Source organism: Mucor mucedo (genome assembly GCF_025094135.1).
Source record: "Mucor mucedo strain NRRL 3635 chromosome Unknown EV154scaffold_1, whole genome shotgun sequence".
Classification (NCBI taxonomy): Eukaryota; Fungi; Mucoromycota; class Mucoromycetes; order Mucorales; family Mucoraceae; genus Mucor; species Mucor mucedo.
Window position 1 is genome coordinate 100,207 of NW_026252285.1, and position 19,086 is coordinate 119,292.

At 36.5% G+C, this 19,086-nt stretch overlaps 6 protein-coding genes across 6 annotated transcripts; 4 read left to right on the top strand and 2 right to left on the bottom strand.

Moving 5' to 3' along the window:
- The first annotated feature begins 93 nt into the window (after nt 1-93).
- Nucleotides 94-2,779, top strand: EV154DRAFT_489225 (P-loop containing nucleoside triphosphate hydrolase protein). Its single transcript, XM_051599273.1, has 7 exons — nt 94-177; nt 234-310; nt 361-1,015; nt 1,065-2,159; nt 2,221-2,257; nt 2,314-2,460; nt 2,516-2,779. The coding sequence occupies exons 1-7, from the start codon at nt 130-132 to the stop codon at nt 2,596-2,598; spliced, it is 2,142 nt and encodes a 713-aa protein (XP_051463587.1). The 5' UTR covers nt 94-129; the 3' UTR covers nt 2,599-2,779.
- EV154DRAFT_364 (uncharacterized protein) lies at nt 2,756-7,871 on the top strand. Its single transcript, XM_051595017.1, has 12 exons — nt 2,756-2,870; nt 2,932-3,747; nt 3,803-3,865; nt 3,923-4,768; nt 4,824-4,880; nt 4,930-5,091; nt 5,147-5,245; nt 5,322-6,559; nt 6,609-6,735; nt 6,794-7,213; nt 7,269-7,459; nt 7,512-7,871. The coding sequence occupies exons 2-12, from the start codon at nt 3,130-3,132 to the stop codon at nt 7,546-7,548; spliced, it is 3,858 nt and encodes a 1,285-aa protein (XP_051463588.1). The 5' UTR covers nt 2,756-2,870; nt 2,932-3,129; the 3' UTR covers nt 7,549-7,871.
- A 2,546-nt stretch (nt 7,872-10,417) lies between these two features.
- Nucleotides 10,418-11,258, top strand: EV154DRAFT_489230 (uncharacterized protein). The gene has a single exon (XM_051599274.1). It carries the CDS (start codon nt 10,605-10,607, stop codon nt 11,163-11,165), a length of 561 nt encoding a protein of 186 aa, XP_051463589.1. The 5' UTR covers nt 10,418-10,604; the 3' UTR covers nt 11,166-11,258.
- On the bottom strand, nt 11,254-13,795 carry EV154DRAFT_454521 (uncharacterized protein; the record flags this gene model as incomplete). The annotated part of the gene is made up of 9 exons (XM_051597309.1): nt 13,660-13,795; nt 13,421-13,585; nt 13,245-13,364; nt 12,859-13,175; nt 12,269-12,809; nt 11,950-12,217; nt 11,729-11,893; nt 11,424-11,675; nt 11,254-11,367 (listed from the first exon to the last, which is right to left on the bottom strand). Exons 1-9 carry the CDS (start codon nt 13,749-13,751, stop codon nt 11,254-11,256), a joined length of 2,034 nt encoding a protein of 677 aa, XP_051463590.1. The 5' UTR covers nt 13,752-13,795.
- Nucleotides 13,796-14,481: 686 nt separating this feature from the next.
- Nucleotides 14,482-15,173, top strand: EV154DRAFT_409781 (uncharacterized protein; the record flags this gene model as incomplete). The annotated part of the gene is made up of 3 exons (XM_051595361.1): nt 14,482-14,757; nt 14,857-14,993; nt 15,047-15,173. The coding sequence occupies 3 exons, from the start codon at nt 14,482-14,484 to the stop codon at nt 15,171-15,173; spliced, it is 540 nt and encodes a 179-aa protein (XP_051463591.1).
- Nucleotides 15,174-16,803: 1,630 nt separating this feature from the next.
- EV154DRAFT_394072 (uncharacterized protein) lies at nt 16,804-17,464 on the bottom strand (the record flags this gene model as incomplete). The annotated part of the gene is made up of 2 exons (XM_051595154.1): nt 16,804-17,157; nt 17,225-17,464. Coding segments are annotated over 2 exons (594 nt in total), but the record flags the coding sequence as incomplete, so codon positions are not given.
- Between the last annotated feature and the right edge of the window lie 1,622 nt (nt 17,465-19,086).

The window sequence follows — 19,086 nt, forward strand, 5'->3', positions numbered from 1 at the left end:
GAAAACTGATTTTATAAGTACGGAAACTGTAAATATCCAATGCGGGATCCAAAGGTCTGAGTAACCCCCAGCTATCTTATCCCAGCTTCTCATTTTAATTTACTTTTTGCACCACGACCATAAATATTTATGCCCTTGCTGTTAGCTAGAATTGCGCTTCGGCCTTGTAGCAATGTGGTAAAATTATGATAATATACCTAGTTTGAATCACGCCTTAATACATACGAATATAGGTCTCTGCTGTATTTCGGTCACCAAACATGAGGAAAGTTTCTACATTGTCAACTGAGCAACTCATCACGAAATTGAGGTAAACATCCAGTGACCATTTCATCTATTTTTAACCTAATGTTGTCGCAGTACTTCAAAGCAATCCAATTTTAAATTGAAATCAGTAACGATTCTTGGAACTATGAAATCCTTAAAAGCTAATGGCTTACCCATATTTTCATTGGCAGCAGGACTTAAATTTGCACACTCCTTTGAGCTTTTTAAAATGAAGACAGTTTATTGCGAGTTTCAAACTCCACAACAAAGCTTTATCGTTCAAGAAGCAGTAACAAAAAAGACAGTACTAAACAAGATACTACCTGTTGAAAAACCAACGACGATCGCCAGTGATATCTGGGATTTAGTGAAACCTGACATGTTTTTGCTTGGATTTATTATTTTGACAGCTATTGGTGCAGCTATTGTTCAACTTCAAACACCACTGGTAACGGGACAGCTAATTAATGTATTGTCGATGAGTGTTAATGCTGCTGCTGATGGATTAGGGGCTTTAGCAATTCGTGATTTAAATGGGCCTGCTTTAAAGTTATTTGGACTTTTAACGGCTCAAGGATTTTTGACCTTTGCTCACATTTCTCTCGTTTCTACTTTCGGTGAAAATGTCGCAAAGAGGCTTCGTGCAAAATTATTCAATGCTATTATTAGACAGGATATTTCTTTCTTTGATTGTCACCGCAGTGGTGAACTTGTTAGTCGTCTCACAGCTGACGTGGCTGAATTCAAAGTAAGTATATAATAGCGATACCTTCATACGATAAATAACGCCCATTTAGAGCACATTTAAACAACTTGTTACGCAAGGTCTCAAATCAGTAGCACAAACTGTTGGGTCTTCAATTCAGCTATTTAAGATCTCAACTTCTTTGACTTTAACCATGCTTGGCACAATGCCCATTCTATACGTTCTTTTGAATTTATACGGAGCGTATTTAAGAAAATTAAGCAAGCATAATAAGCAATTGGATGGTTACTCTGGCGGCGTAGCCGGTGAAGTAATCTCTAATATTCGGACTGTAAGAGCTTTTGCTTCAGAAGACCGTGAAATGGAGCTTTACAGAGAAGCATGTGACCAAGTTGCAGTTTCGAATCAAAATATGGGACTTCATGTTGGACTCTTCCAAGGTCTGACTAATATCTCTGTTGGATGTATGGTGTTAACTGTTCTTTATTATGGTGGCTCACTCGTAGTAAAAAATGAACTTACAAGTGGAGATCTTATGTCATATATGCTTTCTACCCAAACTGCACAACACTCTTTAGTTTCGCTCGGTGTTTTGTTTGGACAGTCAATTAAAGCTGCAGCTTCTGCCAATCGCGTTTTTGAATTCATCCATTTACATCCTGATGTACCTTTAAGAGGCGGATTAATTCTAAAGAATGTTCAAGGTGATGTTGTTTTTAAGGATATCGAATTCAGCTATCCTACTCGTCCTGATCAAATTGTGTTGGATAAATTTAATCTTGTTGTGCCTCAGGGCAGTACGGTTGCTTTATGCGGTCCCTCTGGTTCCGGAAAATCCACAATCGCATCTCTTTTGGAACGTTTCTATGAACCATCTGATGGTAGTATTCTTCTTGATGGCCAAGATTTAAAAACTTTAGACCCTTCTTGGCTTAGACATCATATTGGTTTCATCAATCAAGAACCAGTTTTATTCGCTACATCTATTTTAGAAAACATTCGTTATGGACGTCCTGAAGCCACTATGGAAGAAGTTAAAGAGGCAGCTAGGCAAGCAAACGCCGAAATATTTATTGAAGGGTTCCCAGATGGCTATGATACAATTGTCGGTGAACGTGGTGCTGCACTCTCTGGTGGTCAAAAGCAGCGAATTGCTATTGCTCGTGCCATCTTAAAAAATCCTAAGGTAATGTATTTTATTATATTTGTATCTATCAATATGCTGACATTAAGAATGCTATTTCCAGATTCTTATATTGGATGAGGCCACGTCTGCCTTAGATAGTAAGTACATATTTGGAAATAAGAAAAAAAAAGTTTGACACACTGTTTTTTTATAGCTCAAAGCGAAAAAATGGTACAGGATGCGCTTGATAAATTAATGTACGGAAGAACAGTTCTTGTCATTGCACATAGACTGTCTACTATCAGAAAAGCAGACATGATTGTTGTTATGGGTAAAACTCCTGGAAATATTCTTGAGAAAGGTAACAAATTCAAAAGTCTCGCTTGAATCTTTTTGTACTTATATAATATATTTAGGGACACATTTTGAGTTGATGGATAATCAATCCACTTACTTTAGACTTCATAATCAGTTAGTCAGTACCGAAAGCCTACAATAACAACAAAAAGTAGTATATATTACACAAGTAAAATAAACCCCCTGATAGATAGTTTAAGAGATTAGTACATGTTCGATCTTTTACATTGGTATTCTCCCTTTCGATATGTCCCACGTGACGTGGTCAATCTCGTATTGGCCTGAGGGAAACGCATAAATCAAATTTCTGCTCTTCTTTATTGAAAAAACGCTTTTTTTTTTTTACAATATTGTAGAAATATCTGATGTTTTTAGATTGGATAGCTCAACTTCGATTACTGCAGCATGACTCACGTAAATAGTTGAATAGCCAGGTGTAACTTTAACTCAATTCTTTTTAATATTTTTATTTTAGAAACAAATATTCTTGGTTCTCTTCCTTTATCTATTAGAAGAGTATTAATTTCAGAGATTACAGGATATCTTCATCCAGCTTCAGGAAAACAACCACCTGACTCAAGTATATTCGCCTCACCTGCCCATGTAAAATGGTTCATGGAAGTCATTGGACAAGGATTCAATTTACCTTTAGAAGACATGGCTACGACAAACGATGACATCGATATATGCTAGATGGTTATTCGAACAAAATACTAGACCTGCTTCGGTGACTAAAGAAGGTTTAGAGCAAGAGTTTTACCAAATTATTTTTCATCAATTTTCATTACTTTTTCAACCTCGCATCGCTCGAAACACCTCCACTCCAACTACACCTGCTGTATCAAGTGTCCCTTTAAGCTCATCTGGGCTCGGTCAATCTAATTCTACCTCAACAGCAAACAACAACATTAGAAACAACGCATCTTTCCATATAAACATACCTGTAAGCGCACATAATCACATTGTGCCTCTTACATTTAATTCAGCTACACCAATTACTGGCAATAATAATGCAAGCAGCAGCCATAATAACAGTGGCAACAATTTACAAACAACTGCATTAAAGGAGACACTCTCTCAGTTAGTGCAACGTCACATTGAATTATGTAAAAAGGCACTCAAAGTCCTCGCAATGGCTGGGCGAACTTTAGTACTTTCAACAGAGACTTGGGCTGTTTTGTTGAAAGTTATGCTAGGCGTCACTGATTATTTATTGAAGGAGCCAACTGGAGAATCGTCGAATTTAGGCGTTATGAACATGGCTGATGAACTATGCGACAGTTTATTGCAGGTACATTTTTATTTTATTTTATAAAAAAAAAAAACTAATAGTTTGATTGAGCCAGGTCTTATTTGAGCTATGGTTAAAGTCAACAACAATGGACGTCGAAATGTGGGATATTCTAAAGGTAAATCACATGTGTGGATCCTAGTTTAGGGGAGTATATTAATTTGTATCAATACAGACCTGTTTTACTCGCTGGACACATCGATCCAAAGCAATCCAACAGTGGAATTCTACTTCGTTAGCATTGACAAAAAGAATACAAAACCTAATGTATGGAGATCGACAAGGAACAGACGGGGTATATGTGAATGGACCTAACGTTAAATTGGATTTGCCTTCGGAGTTTGTTTATTACGCCTGGCATCGAGTCATCTACCTGATACCTCATCCATTGCAATTACCACCAAGTAATTTTTCATTAGCTATGCTTGGTGTTGGAAACCTCATAGATACTTTAAATGCGACGGAAAATATTCAACCTGAGATTAATCCCACAGAATATCCAGACGGGAACACAATCTTGCATATGTTTAGTACTTATCTATTTGATGCAGCATCCCAATCCGCTAACGCTGATCAGGAATCACAGTGTGGATGTGCCGAATCATTAGCTACCTTATGTAAAATTTTTTCGAAACCTCAAAGAAGACAGCCGTTTTTGCGTACATATGTCGAAAGGTTTTACGCTGCGCTCACAGTTGGATTAAAATCAGAGTCATGTCTTCCCACAATATTACTATCATGTACAGAACTATTTGCCACCGATTTGGAAGGTGTTCGTATGCTGGTTCCGGATTTTATTTCGGCTATTAGGATGGTTTTACCTAAAATGCGCTTTGATTGTAAAACAAATGTTTCTATTGATAACCTAAGACTAGCTGCTATTAAGGTATTAAGCACAATAATGTGTCTACCGAATCATTTCGACCGAGTAGAGCTCAAACTAGGTTGGGATTTTGAACAAAATGTTTCGTCTGAAAATGTATCACTAGTAGGAGAGCAAGAGCAGCTGGTCACTCAATTAGTAAGTCCCCAGTTATCGAATAGTAACAAGTTTATCAATATAATTACTACTGTAGATTCGTGTCCTTTATGCTGAGCCTGTAGAAGGTGATTCCGATCATCCGTTCTTATCTGTAAGTTGCCCCAAATATAGAGATTACGTTAGCTGATACGTTGTACTAGCTCAAGTTTTATATACTCGAGGTTCTTTTAATGTCATTGCGTACTGAAACATCATCGTATAATATGAGATATATTCTCCATCTTATAAATGTGTATGTTATTGAAGATGTACCTTTTTGCCCCGGTTTAGTAGGGACTGTTGTAAAACTGATCCAGGATAAGGTTAGACTAAATGTTTCGCGTAAAGTCTTTTGTTGAATTTACTTTTATTTTGTAGATCTTAACTATGCAGCTGCCTGCTGATGTTACTCTTGTAGCTTTTGATGTGTTGATGGATTTTGTAGACCTTTATGATTTTGTAAAGCGGGACAGTAAGGTATATGGCATATATGCTTATTTCCTCTCCAATGGTAAACCCCCATACATGTTGTATTAAAAAAAAGTTAATCTAGAATGTAGCAAGGGAACTTGTACTGGCTCTCAGTCGCTACGTCGATACATTAATTAGTCAAGGCAAGCTAGTTCAAACGTATCCTTTAATCGTACAAGCTTACGATTGCATGATGAAGTGGATCCTTGTCAGTCAGTGGATAATAGATGATTGCGACTGTTATAAAGCTGTTATCGCTACACTTAGTAAGGGAATCACAATTTTTGATCGAGAACCTGCAGTAGCGGCCACTCCAGCTGAGCCTATAAATGTCGAGAAAAAAAAAAGACGGGATACAGCTTTCCCGCCGACAAAACAATTATTTCAACTGCCCCCTCGCGTGAATAAGCATAACAACCATCATCAAGCTGATGCCGTGAATAACTTAGTAGCACCTGTGCCTACTCCTCGTACTAATTCCACTGTTCATAAAAAAGAAGAAATGGCAGTCAGAATGGCAGCAGAATATTGCATGTCTCAATTTGTGAACCAGTTGGGTCGATTCACCCTTCCAAATACAGATACATTAGGAAATTGCAGGTCAGCTACAGTGGATGATGTTCTGCAACTTAAAGAGTTTAGGCATTTACAAACGCAAGATAGTAATTTGGATAGCAACTCATCGATTCGGTATTTTTTAATTGATCGGAAAACGCTTCTGGCTGTTATCGATGTTACAGATCAAACCCCTACACCAGGTAGCCCAGAAAATGTACCTTCACTTATTGCTGTCATAAGAGATACAACTGGAAAGTATGTCTGGTCAATGGAAACTCGATATAAGGATTCTGATCTTCCTCCGTCATTGTCATCAACCCCTTTGGATTCACCTGTCAGTACTTTAGCTTCTAAATCTGGACTTTTGAAAGTCTCATCGAGCAGTGAATACAATGACAAAAATACTGAACCTGGACATTCAGTGTTAGTACCAACTGCGATAGCTATAAACGAAAAAGAAATGCCGACTATACACAACATATTTGTTCCGCAATCCGAAGAATGGAAACAATGGGAAACAGTTAAAGTATTGTCCAGTCGTGAAGAGGAGTCGGAGCTATCACGCATGCAAGTGAATGGAACCAACATTAAACACAGCATACCTTCAACTAAACCAAACATTGACAGTGATAGTCCTAGAGGCTTCAGATTGCTTTTGTCGCAAATCGGATTTTTATTGCCGAAAAATAGAAAACATATCACGCCATTACATATCACTGACTCTGTTATTTCTGAAATGGAAACTCTAGACATGCTTAATGAGTAAGTATTTGGACTGTGTAAGCTTCTCTGGTACTTACATCTTGTCTAGGCGTGATTGCGTATCAATATCAGCATATTTCACTGAATCTGGGGATGTTACTTGGTCTGAGTTAATAGAAAATCCCCCGCCTTTAAGTGATCAATTTCTGCAATTTATTAACTGCGTTGGTTGGCCTGTGAGTAAATAAAATAACATGTAATTTTAAGGGCACGACTAATTTAATCGATTATCAGGTGAACACTAAAAGTCACAAAGGATATAAAGGCAAACTAGACTCATCAATATGCGAAACACTCCCTTATTATTCCGATCGAAGTGTTGAATTTATTGTTAATGTTCCTTATTTTTTAAAATCACCACCTGCTAACAATATTACTTGGGGTAACGCAAATACCATTTCAAAGATTCATCAACAGATCTCGTCGGACGATCATGTATGTGTTATTTGGATTGAGGATCTTGACAACTACAAGTCAATTGCAAAACTAATCAAGAACTCCAGTTCTGCAAACTCAAAGGCAATGGTTTTTCTATTCATCAATCCTTTGAAAAATAGTGCAGACGGTTTGTATTGGGTTAGAATTCTTGTTCCCACTCAAGGGACTACACCGGCAAATATTGCGGCAAGTCAAAGACTCAACGAGAACGCCCTGGTATGTCCGCTTCAAATTACAACTAATAAGAGATGATAACACTTAATTTAAATAGATATTTGGTCCTTTAGTGGATGGCATAGTAGTAAGTCGTCATGCATTAGGGTCTATGGTAAGAAGTACAGCTATCTCAGCGCATCAAGCATGTCGGGTTGTGACAGACACATACACTAGACCGTATGTGATTAGGAAGGAATACATCGAAGAAATGGCTCATAGACATCGCGTTAAACTACCCTTATCCGAGTATGGATCATCATTTTTGAAACTGTCACATTTGCTAATTTTGTTTACTTAGATTCTATTCCGATATTTTTACAGATAGTCATGCTTAGATCTTAAAACACTTTTGGTATTTTGATCGGCGAAATCTAGTATGGATTAAACACAATACACCCTCCATAATTAACCATGTTTTTGATGCTAGATCGAGACACCCTTAACAAAATTACAATTTTAATAATTTAGAAATGCTTTTATTTATTGTCGACGAAAGAAACTTTTACATTAAATTGTGTTTAATTTTGTTTGGGCTAGAAATTTTGGCATTGAATCTATTTCCATCCTTTTCTTTTAATCACATTTCAATGTGCAGCTAATTTTCATACTGAAAGGATGAACTGGTAGATAGAAAAGGATTATTTTTAAAAATATGTATATTGCTGGAACATGCGTTTAAATAATATGACATGCTGTTCATATTATCTTTTACAATACCATTATGCAACTATTTAATGTTGCGCTCTACATCTTTGAATTTTAACTTAAATCCGTTATTCAACTGGAATAGTTTTATACGGATTGCTTTAAGCTGAAATTTGTTGCTAAAATCCACAATAACGTTTCTGGAAAGCGATACACTTTGACTCCCATCCATTAAGCTCCGTTTCAAAACCAACAGACAGAAGTTTTACTTCCAAAGTTCTTTTTAAACCGCCAAACGCAATTTTGTCGGAAGTTAAGATTGGTTTTCTCTTCGGCATGACTCTTTTATTGGGAAAAATTTTGATACGTTGGTATCGGTCTTATTCAATTTGCAGTTCAAGCAAATGCCTATCCGCATTTGTTTTCTATCTACACCAACGTCTTTTTTTGGTTTTTTCTGCGGCATTTCTAGAGTCACGTGGCCTTTCTTTTGAGTATTGCAGGTTGCAAATGACGACCCACTCTATTTTCTGCTCCAACATGGTTGAGACCGTAAAATAGAGGCGTAGAAGTGACGGGAAAGCCTCCATCATGTAGCCAATATTAGTCTTGACTACTTACTATTTTAGGGTAGCTAATCCATCCAGAGGGCTATTAATATCTGATCTCTCTTGCTTGTATTCTTGATTTGATAGGAGAGAGTTTCTTTTTCTTTCAACGCAAAAATTGTAGTTTTTTTTTTTTTTTTTTTTTTTTTTTTTTTTTTTTTTTTTTTTTTTGAAAAGAAAAAGAAAGAGTTAACGTTTTAGCATTTCTTGTCAAATTAAAAACCTTTATTGACTAAAATTTTTATAGTATGCATTACTCTCCCTCAAAAAGATAGTGTTGTACATACATGATTATATAAAAATACCGAAAAGAAAAAGGGAAGAAAACAAGTGTGTGTGAACGAGTTATATTTATAGACTGATGAACAAGAGCTGATTTATGTCAGAACGGTATGTAAACAGATAAATAAGTGCTGGATGATATATTTGTTGAATTAATCACCCACAATGTTTAAGACAAAAATTTAAAGTAAAAAACCAAAAGTGATACTGTTTCAACTTTGATACTAAAAAGCGTTCTGAGGGTCTATGAATAAAATCTTTGGATATTTAGATGAAAATTGTTTTAGGGAGAATATACAACACAGTATTGTTCTATGATGTAATAACCAAGTGATAATAAATAGTAAACAGATCTTAAATTCAACCCTTTCACACCGAGCATACATACAAATATTAATCAGAGCGATCAACAACTATTAGCATATCAAATGACAAGAGTACAGATTTTATGCTCGTAAACTATTAATATGTCATAGGACCGGCCTATCAGATTTCAGTGCTTTATATACAAGCAGAATTATTGCTTGCCACAAGGTTTTACCTTCTGTGCTATGATGAGAACAAGTGGGGTATCACGTCTGATTTATGAATTTTTTATTTATCCTTATTGTGTTGTAACAATTATTTTATTATTACGCCTATGATCCTCGACAAATAGATATATCTGAATTTGGTTGGATAAAGTGGTGTTTCTGTTTCTATGGTTAGTTCGTTACACGATGGTGACCAAAAGGGTTAAACTCTCACTCAACAATTGTCGTGTGCATTATTTGTGTTGAGAATCATGAAAATGGAAGACGGGGAAAACTATGGCGCAGTAAATTTTCAGTGAAAATTCTGGAAATCAAAGAAATACGTTCAGTTACTGGAAGTCTAAAACATCATTGTATCCTTCATTTCGTATATCTACTTAAAGGCTCGATCAATACTGTAGACAAGATTACGGTTTCCTCATTCGTCATTAAATGAAGCCGGAACAAAGCCTAAACAGACACTGTAAATATCTAAAACTTCTTAATTCACCTAAATCCAAGAAACGTGGGGTCTTAAGAGAACATGTTGAGCCTTCCATTTGGAACATGCAAATTTTTCGCATGAAAAGAAGTAGCGTATACTCTTTTTGGACTAGTTTAGAAAGACCCTTTTTTTTTCTTTACGTAAACATATTCCTATTTAGGATATTCCATCCTAAACATGCGGTGATGAACAACATCCGATAATTTAAATGAAATTTTAACTAACCATGTTTTTCACATAAAAAAAAACTAACTAAGCCATACTGTGCGATAGGGAAGGTGCAGTACATCGAAGTGCGTTTTTCTTGATTAATTCATTTGCAGCCACCAATCTTTCAAGTTTCTGGTAATGGCGGGGAGAGAAATAGTCCGAGATGAACCGATTACATAGCAATGTGTATGTGCAGTGAGTGTCAAATAATATGAGGGTGTGACGGAGGAAATGGAGCTCGGTTCAGTTACTAAATGTGTGTAAGCGGAATCCAATTTAGTACGCTAGACCGCGGTGGAGTTAATCACAGTAGAACAACAAATGACAAATGCAGCAATATTAAGATTGTCTGGATTTCCAAGAAGGTTTATTTATTTGCTTATTTAGAAAAAAAACTACAAAAAGAGTCAATCAAAGAATCAAAAAGTGACACGATTGGACAAGATTTGATTGCTATGGTCATCCCAAGCTAATTATAAAATCCTTCCTACAACGCCCGATCTGAAATTGAATATTATCGAAACCCTTCTTTGCAATTTGTTTAAAATTTTTTTAATATAAATACCTTGGCTTTTTAGTTTTTTTAGCTACTGAATTTTTAATCTTTATATAACATACATATACCAACAATGAACGACTACAGCCTAAATAACAACTTTGAAGACGACGTGAATTACATCCCTGGGTTTATTTGCTTAACATCAGAAGAAGACGATTATCAATATGATGATGACTATAATCACGAAGAAGAAGAAATCTACTATAACTGGATAGATGATAGTGAATGTCAAGAAAACTTACCCACCATCTTACCACTGAATCCAGAAGAATGTATAATTGATAGCGATAATCATATCCGTAATATGGATGGTATTCAGCTATTTTTTGAAGAAATCGGCATCATTTACGATGAACCTGAGCCTATTGATCCAACTCGTGATTATGACTCTGAAGCAAGAATATTAATAGAAAAGCGTGATCAAACACGAAAGAAGCACATTGATCTTTCGCCGATGCCATCACTTGACGATGGCAACACTACTACCACCACTACTACATCCGCTTCATCATCATTTCATCATTCAAATGAGCAGTTAATATCCATTGATCTGCGGTCTGAATCTTTTGATAAACCATCCATGGCTGCTTACGCATACTCTCCTCATACATTCAACTCTACTATTAATTAATTTTCATCCTTTTGCATCATCTTCATATTCCCCCAACCACCCCTCTTTTTAATAAATTTTTTTCTTTATTCATTTCGGACTCTAAATCCTAATAATTCTCCTTTGCCTCTTTTGGTAGGCTCTCACTCTTCTTTTTAATTACACCCAAGTGTACAATTCTATCGCCTGACATAGCTACAGGATTTGAGCTTTGACCAATTACCTGCAAAACAATATATTAATTATTTTCTATGGTAACAGTACATTTATTTTACTTACAATGCCACTGCAAGGAGCATAGTACTCATCCACTACGTTGCCGAAAATATTCTTAATACGAGCGATCAGATCACCTTTTTTGATTATTGTATTGACACCAGGATAAACCTCTAGAACGCCGCCGGTTTTGGTGTAAATCCAGAAACCCTTGGAGCAGAGAATTGTACTAGGAGGTCCTCCGAGTTCGCCGGATGTATCCAACGTATACATTTCTAAATGTTCCAAAATACGCATAACGCCGATATAAGACCACTAATCATTTTTTTAGTACAGTGAAACTATTAAGAGGCAGGAAAAAAACTTACTTGAACATATTGGCTTTGGAATAGCTGAGGATTGCCAATTTCAACTGTAATAGCTCGAATACCCCTTGCAGAAGCAGCAGAGCGAAGAGTACCGTCTTGGCCCGAATTATGTAAGACAATTTGAGGTTGTTGTAAACGAGCCATTGTGGCCGAAACTGGGTCATTCTACAAGAATTGGTGTTAAAATACCCGCGTCATACAGCAATATTCTTATTTGTTACCATATCTGCTCGAACATAATAAGAATTGACCCTTCCAAAACTTGCTGTATGTAAATCAATCAGATAGTTGAACTGTGAAATCACTTTATTCATCAACTGATAGCAATAGACCTGTGATGCAAACCCATCTTCTCGACCAGGAAAATATCTATTTAGGTCTCTGCCATCAGCAAATTCTCTCATAAATTTGAGATAACCTGAAACATTGACACAAGGAACCGCAACCACCGTTCCGTGTAGTTTGTTTACATCTATTTGAGATACGACTCTATTTATAGTCTTATTACTTTTTTTTTTTTCTATATATTTTTCTTCGTACCTATGAATACAAGGGACTCCGTTCAACTCGTTGCCGTGAACTGCGGCCGTAATACCAACGACTGGCCCGTCTTCAGTTCCTCGACATACAATTACAGGCATTCTTAGCCACTCGCTTAAGCCTTGTTTGACCATCTTTATCCATGCTGTACTTATGCTATGTCTCGGGAAATCCTCAACCACTAAACGATCACGCACCACTGGCGGAGGGACGTCTGTATCCAGATTCAAAAAATCAAATGTTGGAGGTTCGTAAATTTGATTGGTGGTTGATTCAATTTTTTCACGAGGCTCTGTTTTTTCGTGGTGCTGAGGAAGATTGTCATCGTATGCAACAAGTGACCCCTTACGTCTAGGCTCCCGACGACGGCTTGATTCGTCTTCAATGTGAGTTGTGACAAGACCTCCCGGCGTTGCAACAGAAGGTGTATTTGCCGTTGAAAACGGGGCTGTTTGTAACGCAAAATAATCAGATAGAGTGATGGAAGGGGCGCCTTTTGGTTTAACCTCGGTGATCTGTATAGTCACAATGGTTGCATCCTCTATCGTTCTCTTATCAGTTTTATGAAAATATATAAACAAAGCACTTACCAATATCTCGTTTACCAACAGTTCCTGTCGGATCCGAGGCTTGTATCAACATGGTTGTAGGACTAGCATCTTCATCTCGTTCAACATATAAGGTTTGGCCAGCAGTCAGGACACCATTGTAGCTCTGCGGGTTATTCTCATCTAAACTGATACGTACGTTACCTTCGACAATATAAACAAGTGCAAAGGCACCAAGAATAAGTTTAGCACTTTCACTGGAAACTTTGTCAATTGAAAATTGGGCCACTCCCAGATCACGTTTGATTAGGAATTGAAGACTTGTAACAGGAGCATTGGTAACCTTACAGGTGGTAACCCTTGATGATATAAAAATGTGATTAATAGTGAGTATAGTCATTTTTTTTTTTTTTTTTTGTCTGGATTACCATTCAGAGTTCCAAGAATAAGGGAATAAGGGCTTGATGGTTGTTGAGGCTTCTTCACCGCGATGGTTTAGATGTATTGTGGATTTACGAGAGTTCGTGTTTGGTAAAATAATATTTGTACTGTTTCGTAAAGTTATTTGAAAAGAAACAAATAGAAGATGATGGGTTATATTTACCATTCATAACCCAACAATATGGGAAAGTTGAAATCTGCATCTATTTCGTTTTCGGATAGTCTCCAGAAAAAAGCGTCTTGTCTGTAGTCTCTGCCGGAAGGATAGATGGATATTTCTGAAGTTTTCCCAAGGCCATTTTTCCACGACTGAGTTTGATAATCTCGTCTGCATTAAAAAGATGTGTGAATACCAAAAAAGTTACCAGATTTTTAAGTTTTTTTTTTATATATATATTTTACCCAGGATCAAATGTTTCCACTTTAAGTAAGGTCGGCTCAGGTGAATCAACCTGAAGCATAGACCCTTTAGGTGTATCTTCGGTCCTTGTCATTATTCCAACTATTTAAAGAAGAAGAAGAAGGAGGAGGGAAAGGCAAAGAAAGAAAAAATTATGATACACATAAATATTCTTTGGGTCAGCTGTTTGCTCACAAAATAGGTGAGAAGAATGACATCATTCGTCGTCATGTTATTGGCTGCCTTTTTTTTTTTCTTTTTTCTTTTTCAATCGCCACTATATCTTTTTTTTTTCTTCTTCTTTCTTGGATCCCTCCTTTTTCTCTCTTTCTGATAATTGTATGGACAGTTATATACTGTCGTTATAGAGCAAAAGATAACAAGAATGCAGCAACAAAATAATTTGATGGACTTTAAGGTGCTGTCTAGATATGATGATCTATTCACAGACATATTTTTGGATAACCTGTTTCTTTGGTTCAACACAATCAAAATGAACAATGATCACCGGAAACCAAGAGTGCCTAATAACAAGATACTGGACATCATCCAAAGAAACATTTTGGAAAACGCAAGACCCATGGATGCAGTGAATGAACTATTAAGGTATGTGAAACATACTGCGAAAAAAAAAATTTAAAAATAAATAAATAAATTAACAAGCATTCAAGTATGGATTATTTTAAACATTATCTTGCTGTCAAGAATCCCAAACAAGTACAAGAATTCATTCAACATATGAAGCGATATTTATACATGTAAGTGGGGAGATTTATATTGTTGTTTTAGATGTACAAATATATATTCTTTTTGTGATCAGGTACATGCCTAATGCAGGTTATGAGGTGGGAGACACAAGAAGGTATGGTGGTAATGGGAGAAGAGTGGAAGCATGTTTAGTCGCAACCAAAGATTGGCATGTTGGTGATGAAATGCGGTTATTAACCGGCATGATAGCTTGTTTGGATCCAAAAGACGATGCCGAATTAAAGAAAGGGAATCGCGATTTTAGTGTCATGTGGTCCACTCGTAAAAACTGCAGTTGCCTGTTCTTGGGTCCTGCTCGTTTTGCAAACCATGATTGTGATTCCAATTGCAAGGTAAAATTACACACACACACACACACACACACACACACGAATATATTTGGGTGAAAATTTTTTAACTGGATGAGAATTTTTTTATTTTTATTGTCGTAGTTTATATCACTTGGTCAGAATTCAATCACTTTCAAAGTAGTAAAAGAAATTAAATTTGGTCAAGAGATCACTGTATATTACGGGAAACATTACTTTGGTGAAAATAACGGAGAATGTCGATGTATTACGTGTGAAAAGTAAGGTATTTTTTGTCAGTGTGAATGTTCATAAAACTAAATTGTCTATTTAGACAAAGTATGGGTTATTTCGCGACACTTGAAACACCCACAGAAATTACTGATATTAAGGAAGATGATTCATGTGGAACCAGACGTAGTACGCGGAAAAGGAAACCGGCCTTACACGAAGGTTTGTAATCTTTTTATTATTCTTATCTTTTACTCACTCTATATCCTATCCTATAGATTACACTCAATCCACTTCACCTCGTCGATCAAAAAGGCCTTCTATTGAACCGACTGACTCACTAGAGGAATTAATCGGATCCCCCGTCGCTATCAAAGACGAACCCACCATCCCTACATTACCACCACTACCGCCACCACTACCACAGGTAACAGCACCACCACAAGTATCACCACCACAAGCAGAGGCAGCGGCCCCTCCACCTTTACCAATACCACCATCAAGATCACTATCACCAATAGCATCCCCAGAGACAACTGAACCTGTGTCACCAACCACAGAAAGAACGTCTCGTTTAAAAGTAATGACGATTGGGTTTTTATGTGGAAGTGATCGTGAGCCTGTGGCTGAACCAGAACGTAGAATATCGGACTGTCCTTTACTGGATTTATTAGTGGATGCTGTCATGGATGTTGAATATTTAGAAGAAAACAACCACGTTGCTCCCAAAAAACAACAGGGAGCAGTAACAGTCGTTGTTAACCCCGAAATTCATCGTGATGCAACACATCGAGTTTTGTACCAGCAACAGCAACTGCAAAAGAAGAAACAACACGCATCATCACCACCGCCAAGTGAATCTAATGAATCAAAAGCTGATTCTGCTGTAAGCTTATCACCCAGATTTCTCGAAAAAAAAGAAGATCATTGCTGGCGACGGGAGATGGATGATGGACTATTCAGTAAACAAGAGGATGAAGACAGATTTCTGGATGACTTCTTTGACGACGTGTCTGATCTTTCCTCAGTCAGTAGCTCGGCATGGTCAAGTGACGAAGAGGATGAAGTACCCGTAAAGCCAATCAAGAAGAAACCAACACAAATTACCACCAATCAAGATTTAACCTGTATTGCTTGCTCAAGGCCTTTAAAAAAGCAAGATATATCAGAGCAGGTGGGGGCAGACATGTCTATAACTAATGAATTGGCAACATGGACTTGGAGTCCCAGTGCTATATTCACCGATTGGAGACCTAAACGCTGCCCACGTTGTGAACGTCATTTTACAATTTTTAAGCAGGAATGGCCCAACCGCAAAATTAAAAAGAAAAAGGCACAACCCAATAAAAAATCAAAAAAGATAAAGAAATCCACTTCACCTTCATCAGTAAAGAAAACCTCAAGACCCTGTTCGCCATTCCCAACAAAAACAGTACCAACTATTAATCCGAACAGTCCCATTTATCAAATGCAAGACGATCCTCAAGACCTGAATTATATACCTCCGTCACCGTTATCTGAAGTTGTGTACGATGAAGATGATACTTTCTCATAAACACACACCCTATTCTCTCAACAGACTCCCCTCATAATATTGTATATATCTCACTCTTTTATCTATCTCTTCTTCCTCCCACACACACACACACACACATTCTCTCTCTCTCTCTCTCGCTCGCTCTCGCTCTTTCTTGCACAATTTCATTCTCAGTTATACACATACAGTTTTATTTATTATTATTTTTTTAGGAAAAAAAAAGAAACAAAATATCCCCTTTGTATTATTTATTAAATGACTGCCCATTTCTTTACAGCAGAAGTTACATAATCGAGAATTTTGCAATTGGAATCTTGTGTGACAGTAACATGCTCAGGAATTAAGTCTTGCAATTTCTCGTAGGCTGAATATTGAAGTACAAAAAAATCGATCTGACATCCACTGAAACTCCATCCTTCATCGTCTACACGGACACAGCCATTATGGACTTTACCATCAGGTAGTTTGACGCCTTTCAATTCCTTAACAAACAACTTGCTGCCATGCTTTAAGTCGTTTGAGGCAACACTCACCCAGGGCACAAGCTTATTGTCATCAGAACTACCAAGACCGTATGGACTTTCATTTCGGTCTACCTTTAAAAAGGTATCTTTTCCAGAGTCTAAATTAACCATGACACCATTTTGAAGTAAACCTGTACCTTCCATTTGAAATTTCTGCAAAGATAAATAGAAAATTTAGAATCTAAGGATTATTGACAATCAAAAAAATGAAAGTGTTTACCTCATATGTTGTTTTGGAGACTTTGGCAATAGTAGAACCACCAGTGGTTTTCAATGTAGATGACTTGCTACCAGTCAATGTCACGGTTTTTCCATTGTTGAGCATATCCTTATCTCCTTCCTTTGGAATCCAGTATTGCGTGATTGTGGCTTGTTTGTAACAAGATTTCAAAGCTCGCTTATTCAATGGCTTTGCATTAACCAGCATGCAAAAGACAGAAAGTACAATAAGAAGAATAGAAAGTGATTGCATTGTATAAGAAAGAGAACCTGCTCAAAAGACTATAGACTCAATCAATGAAATTTTGCACGCTTTTTATATTCTTGCTACCAAACGTCAACCAAGCTTGTGTAACTTTGATCCAAATTAAACAATCAAGATGCATTGATGAGGCCATCGCTCAGTTAGTCCTATTAAGAAACGATCGTCTGGATGCGGTTTAATGTTAATTTAAGAGAATCACGCGTAGATTGTCGGTAATATGTGTCTGATGCCATATCTCGGTTTAAGGAACAGGGTTACACACAATTAACAAACATGTCAATGAGCTCCTACACTCTAATTTTCTAGCGGTAAATGATGTTCAGGTCGGTATATACGCTGAATTTGGGATAACTCATAAAATATCTTTGTAATCAACTCAATTACTCCCATCCCCTCATATACAATGTGGGTACTGCACTTTATATAGCTCTTTTAATTACTGTATATTTTACAGTGTACAATATCAATGATACCGGAAATATTTGTATATAATCGGACATCCGTTTTTTGTATCATGATGCATCAAATTATCCTTATTCTTTTAGTATTAAGTGTCTTTTCCCCTCAAAAACAAAAGCTGAATAATTATTCCCGAACGCTAGGAAGGCGGAATGATACGATAGTTGACAAAGTTTTATAAATATATATATATATAATTATGCTGGTTAATAAAGTATTCTAAATATGAAAATTTAAGAAATACACGGGATCATTACAGTATTATTACTATCAAATTCGTAATCTTTAGCACAGAAGTAAAAGCCTACTCAAACATAGATATAAAATATATCGAGCATATCTAAAATTTCTCATAGCCATACCTATAAAAATCGTATTTATTTACTAGGACTGCGCATGGCATTTTGGCATTGTAAACAAAAAAATTACAGCACGCAGACAGCTGTGTCTTTTGTGGTTTCAGTCTTTTTTAAAAACGACAGTTTTATTTAAAGGCTTCCTACTGGTAGTCAAATACAACTTTGTGATAAATCGCTACAATGTTTTATTATATGTTTATCGAATCAATCGAAACTCACCATATCGTAGCCTTTCTACATAATTACTTTTTAAGTAACTTTTAAGACTAAAAAAAAATGACAAATACCGACAACGAAATCACAAAGTTGTAATTTTGCTTACCTGTTATTGTCTATACAGACCATTTCTTCCCTCCCAATATGTTTAAGGCAACAGTAGAGCGTATGAAATAGAAAGATAGAAAACCAGGAAGAAAAAAACCGTAGGCCGCAATCTTATTAGTAAATTCTGACGACAATAATTTGATAGCCATTTAAATATTTGACCTGCAATCAAATAGAAGGTCTTCAGCTATATGTTTATTTAAACAGCTGCATTGAAGTTTTGGCAGATGATTTCCAATCAAGGATATAAACTAACTGCGAAAATGTATGTATTTCGAATCGATACTTGTTGCCGGCGATGTACGTTTATCTAATTGATAATTTTCAGATGAACAGACTAACCCTTGTTTATAACTTTAACGTGAGTGAAAAGCGGGCACATTTTTACATCTTCTAATTCATCCTTAGCACAAAACGTTACTACATTTATGAACAAGGTGTTTAAATTAACTACTA

Bases quoted from the DNA above. Each gene is read 5' to 3' on its own strand.
- EV154DRAFT_489230 (XM_051599274.1), top strand. From the start codon at position 10,605: ATGAACGACTACAGCCTAAATAACAACTTTGAAGACGACGTGAATTAC.
- EV154DRAFT_489225 (XM_051599273.1), top strand. From the start codon at position 130: ATGCCCTTGCTGTTAGCTAGAATTGCGCTTCGGCCTTGTAGCAATGTG. The intron at 2,160-2,220 runs GTAATGTATTTT...TGCTATTTCCAG, and splicing joins CCATCTTAAAAAATCCTAAG to ATTCTTATATTGGATGAGGC. The intron at 2,461-2,515 runs GTAACAAATTCA...TAATATATTTAG, and splicing joins TGGAAATATTCTTGAGAAAG to GGACACATTTTGAGTTGATG.
- EV154DRAFT_364 (XM_051595017.1), top strand. From the start codon at position 3,130: ATGACATCGATATATGCTAGATGGTTATTCGAACAAAATACTAGACCT. The intron at 4,769-4,823 runs GTAAGTCCCCAG...TTACTACTGTAG, and splicing joins AGCAGCTGGTCACTCAATTA to ATTCGTGTCCTTTATGCTGA. The intron at 6,560-6,608 runs GTAAGTATTTGG...CATCTTGTCTAG, and splicing joins ACTCTAGACATGCTTAATGA to GCGTGATTGCGTATCAATAT.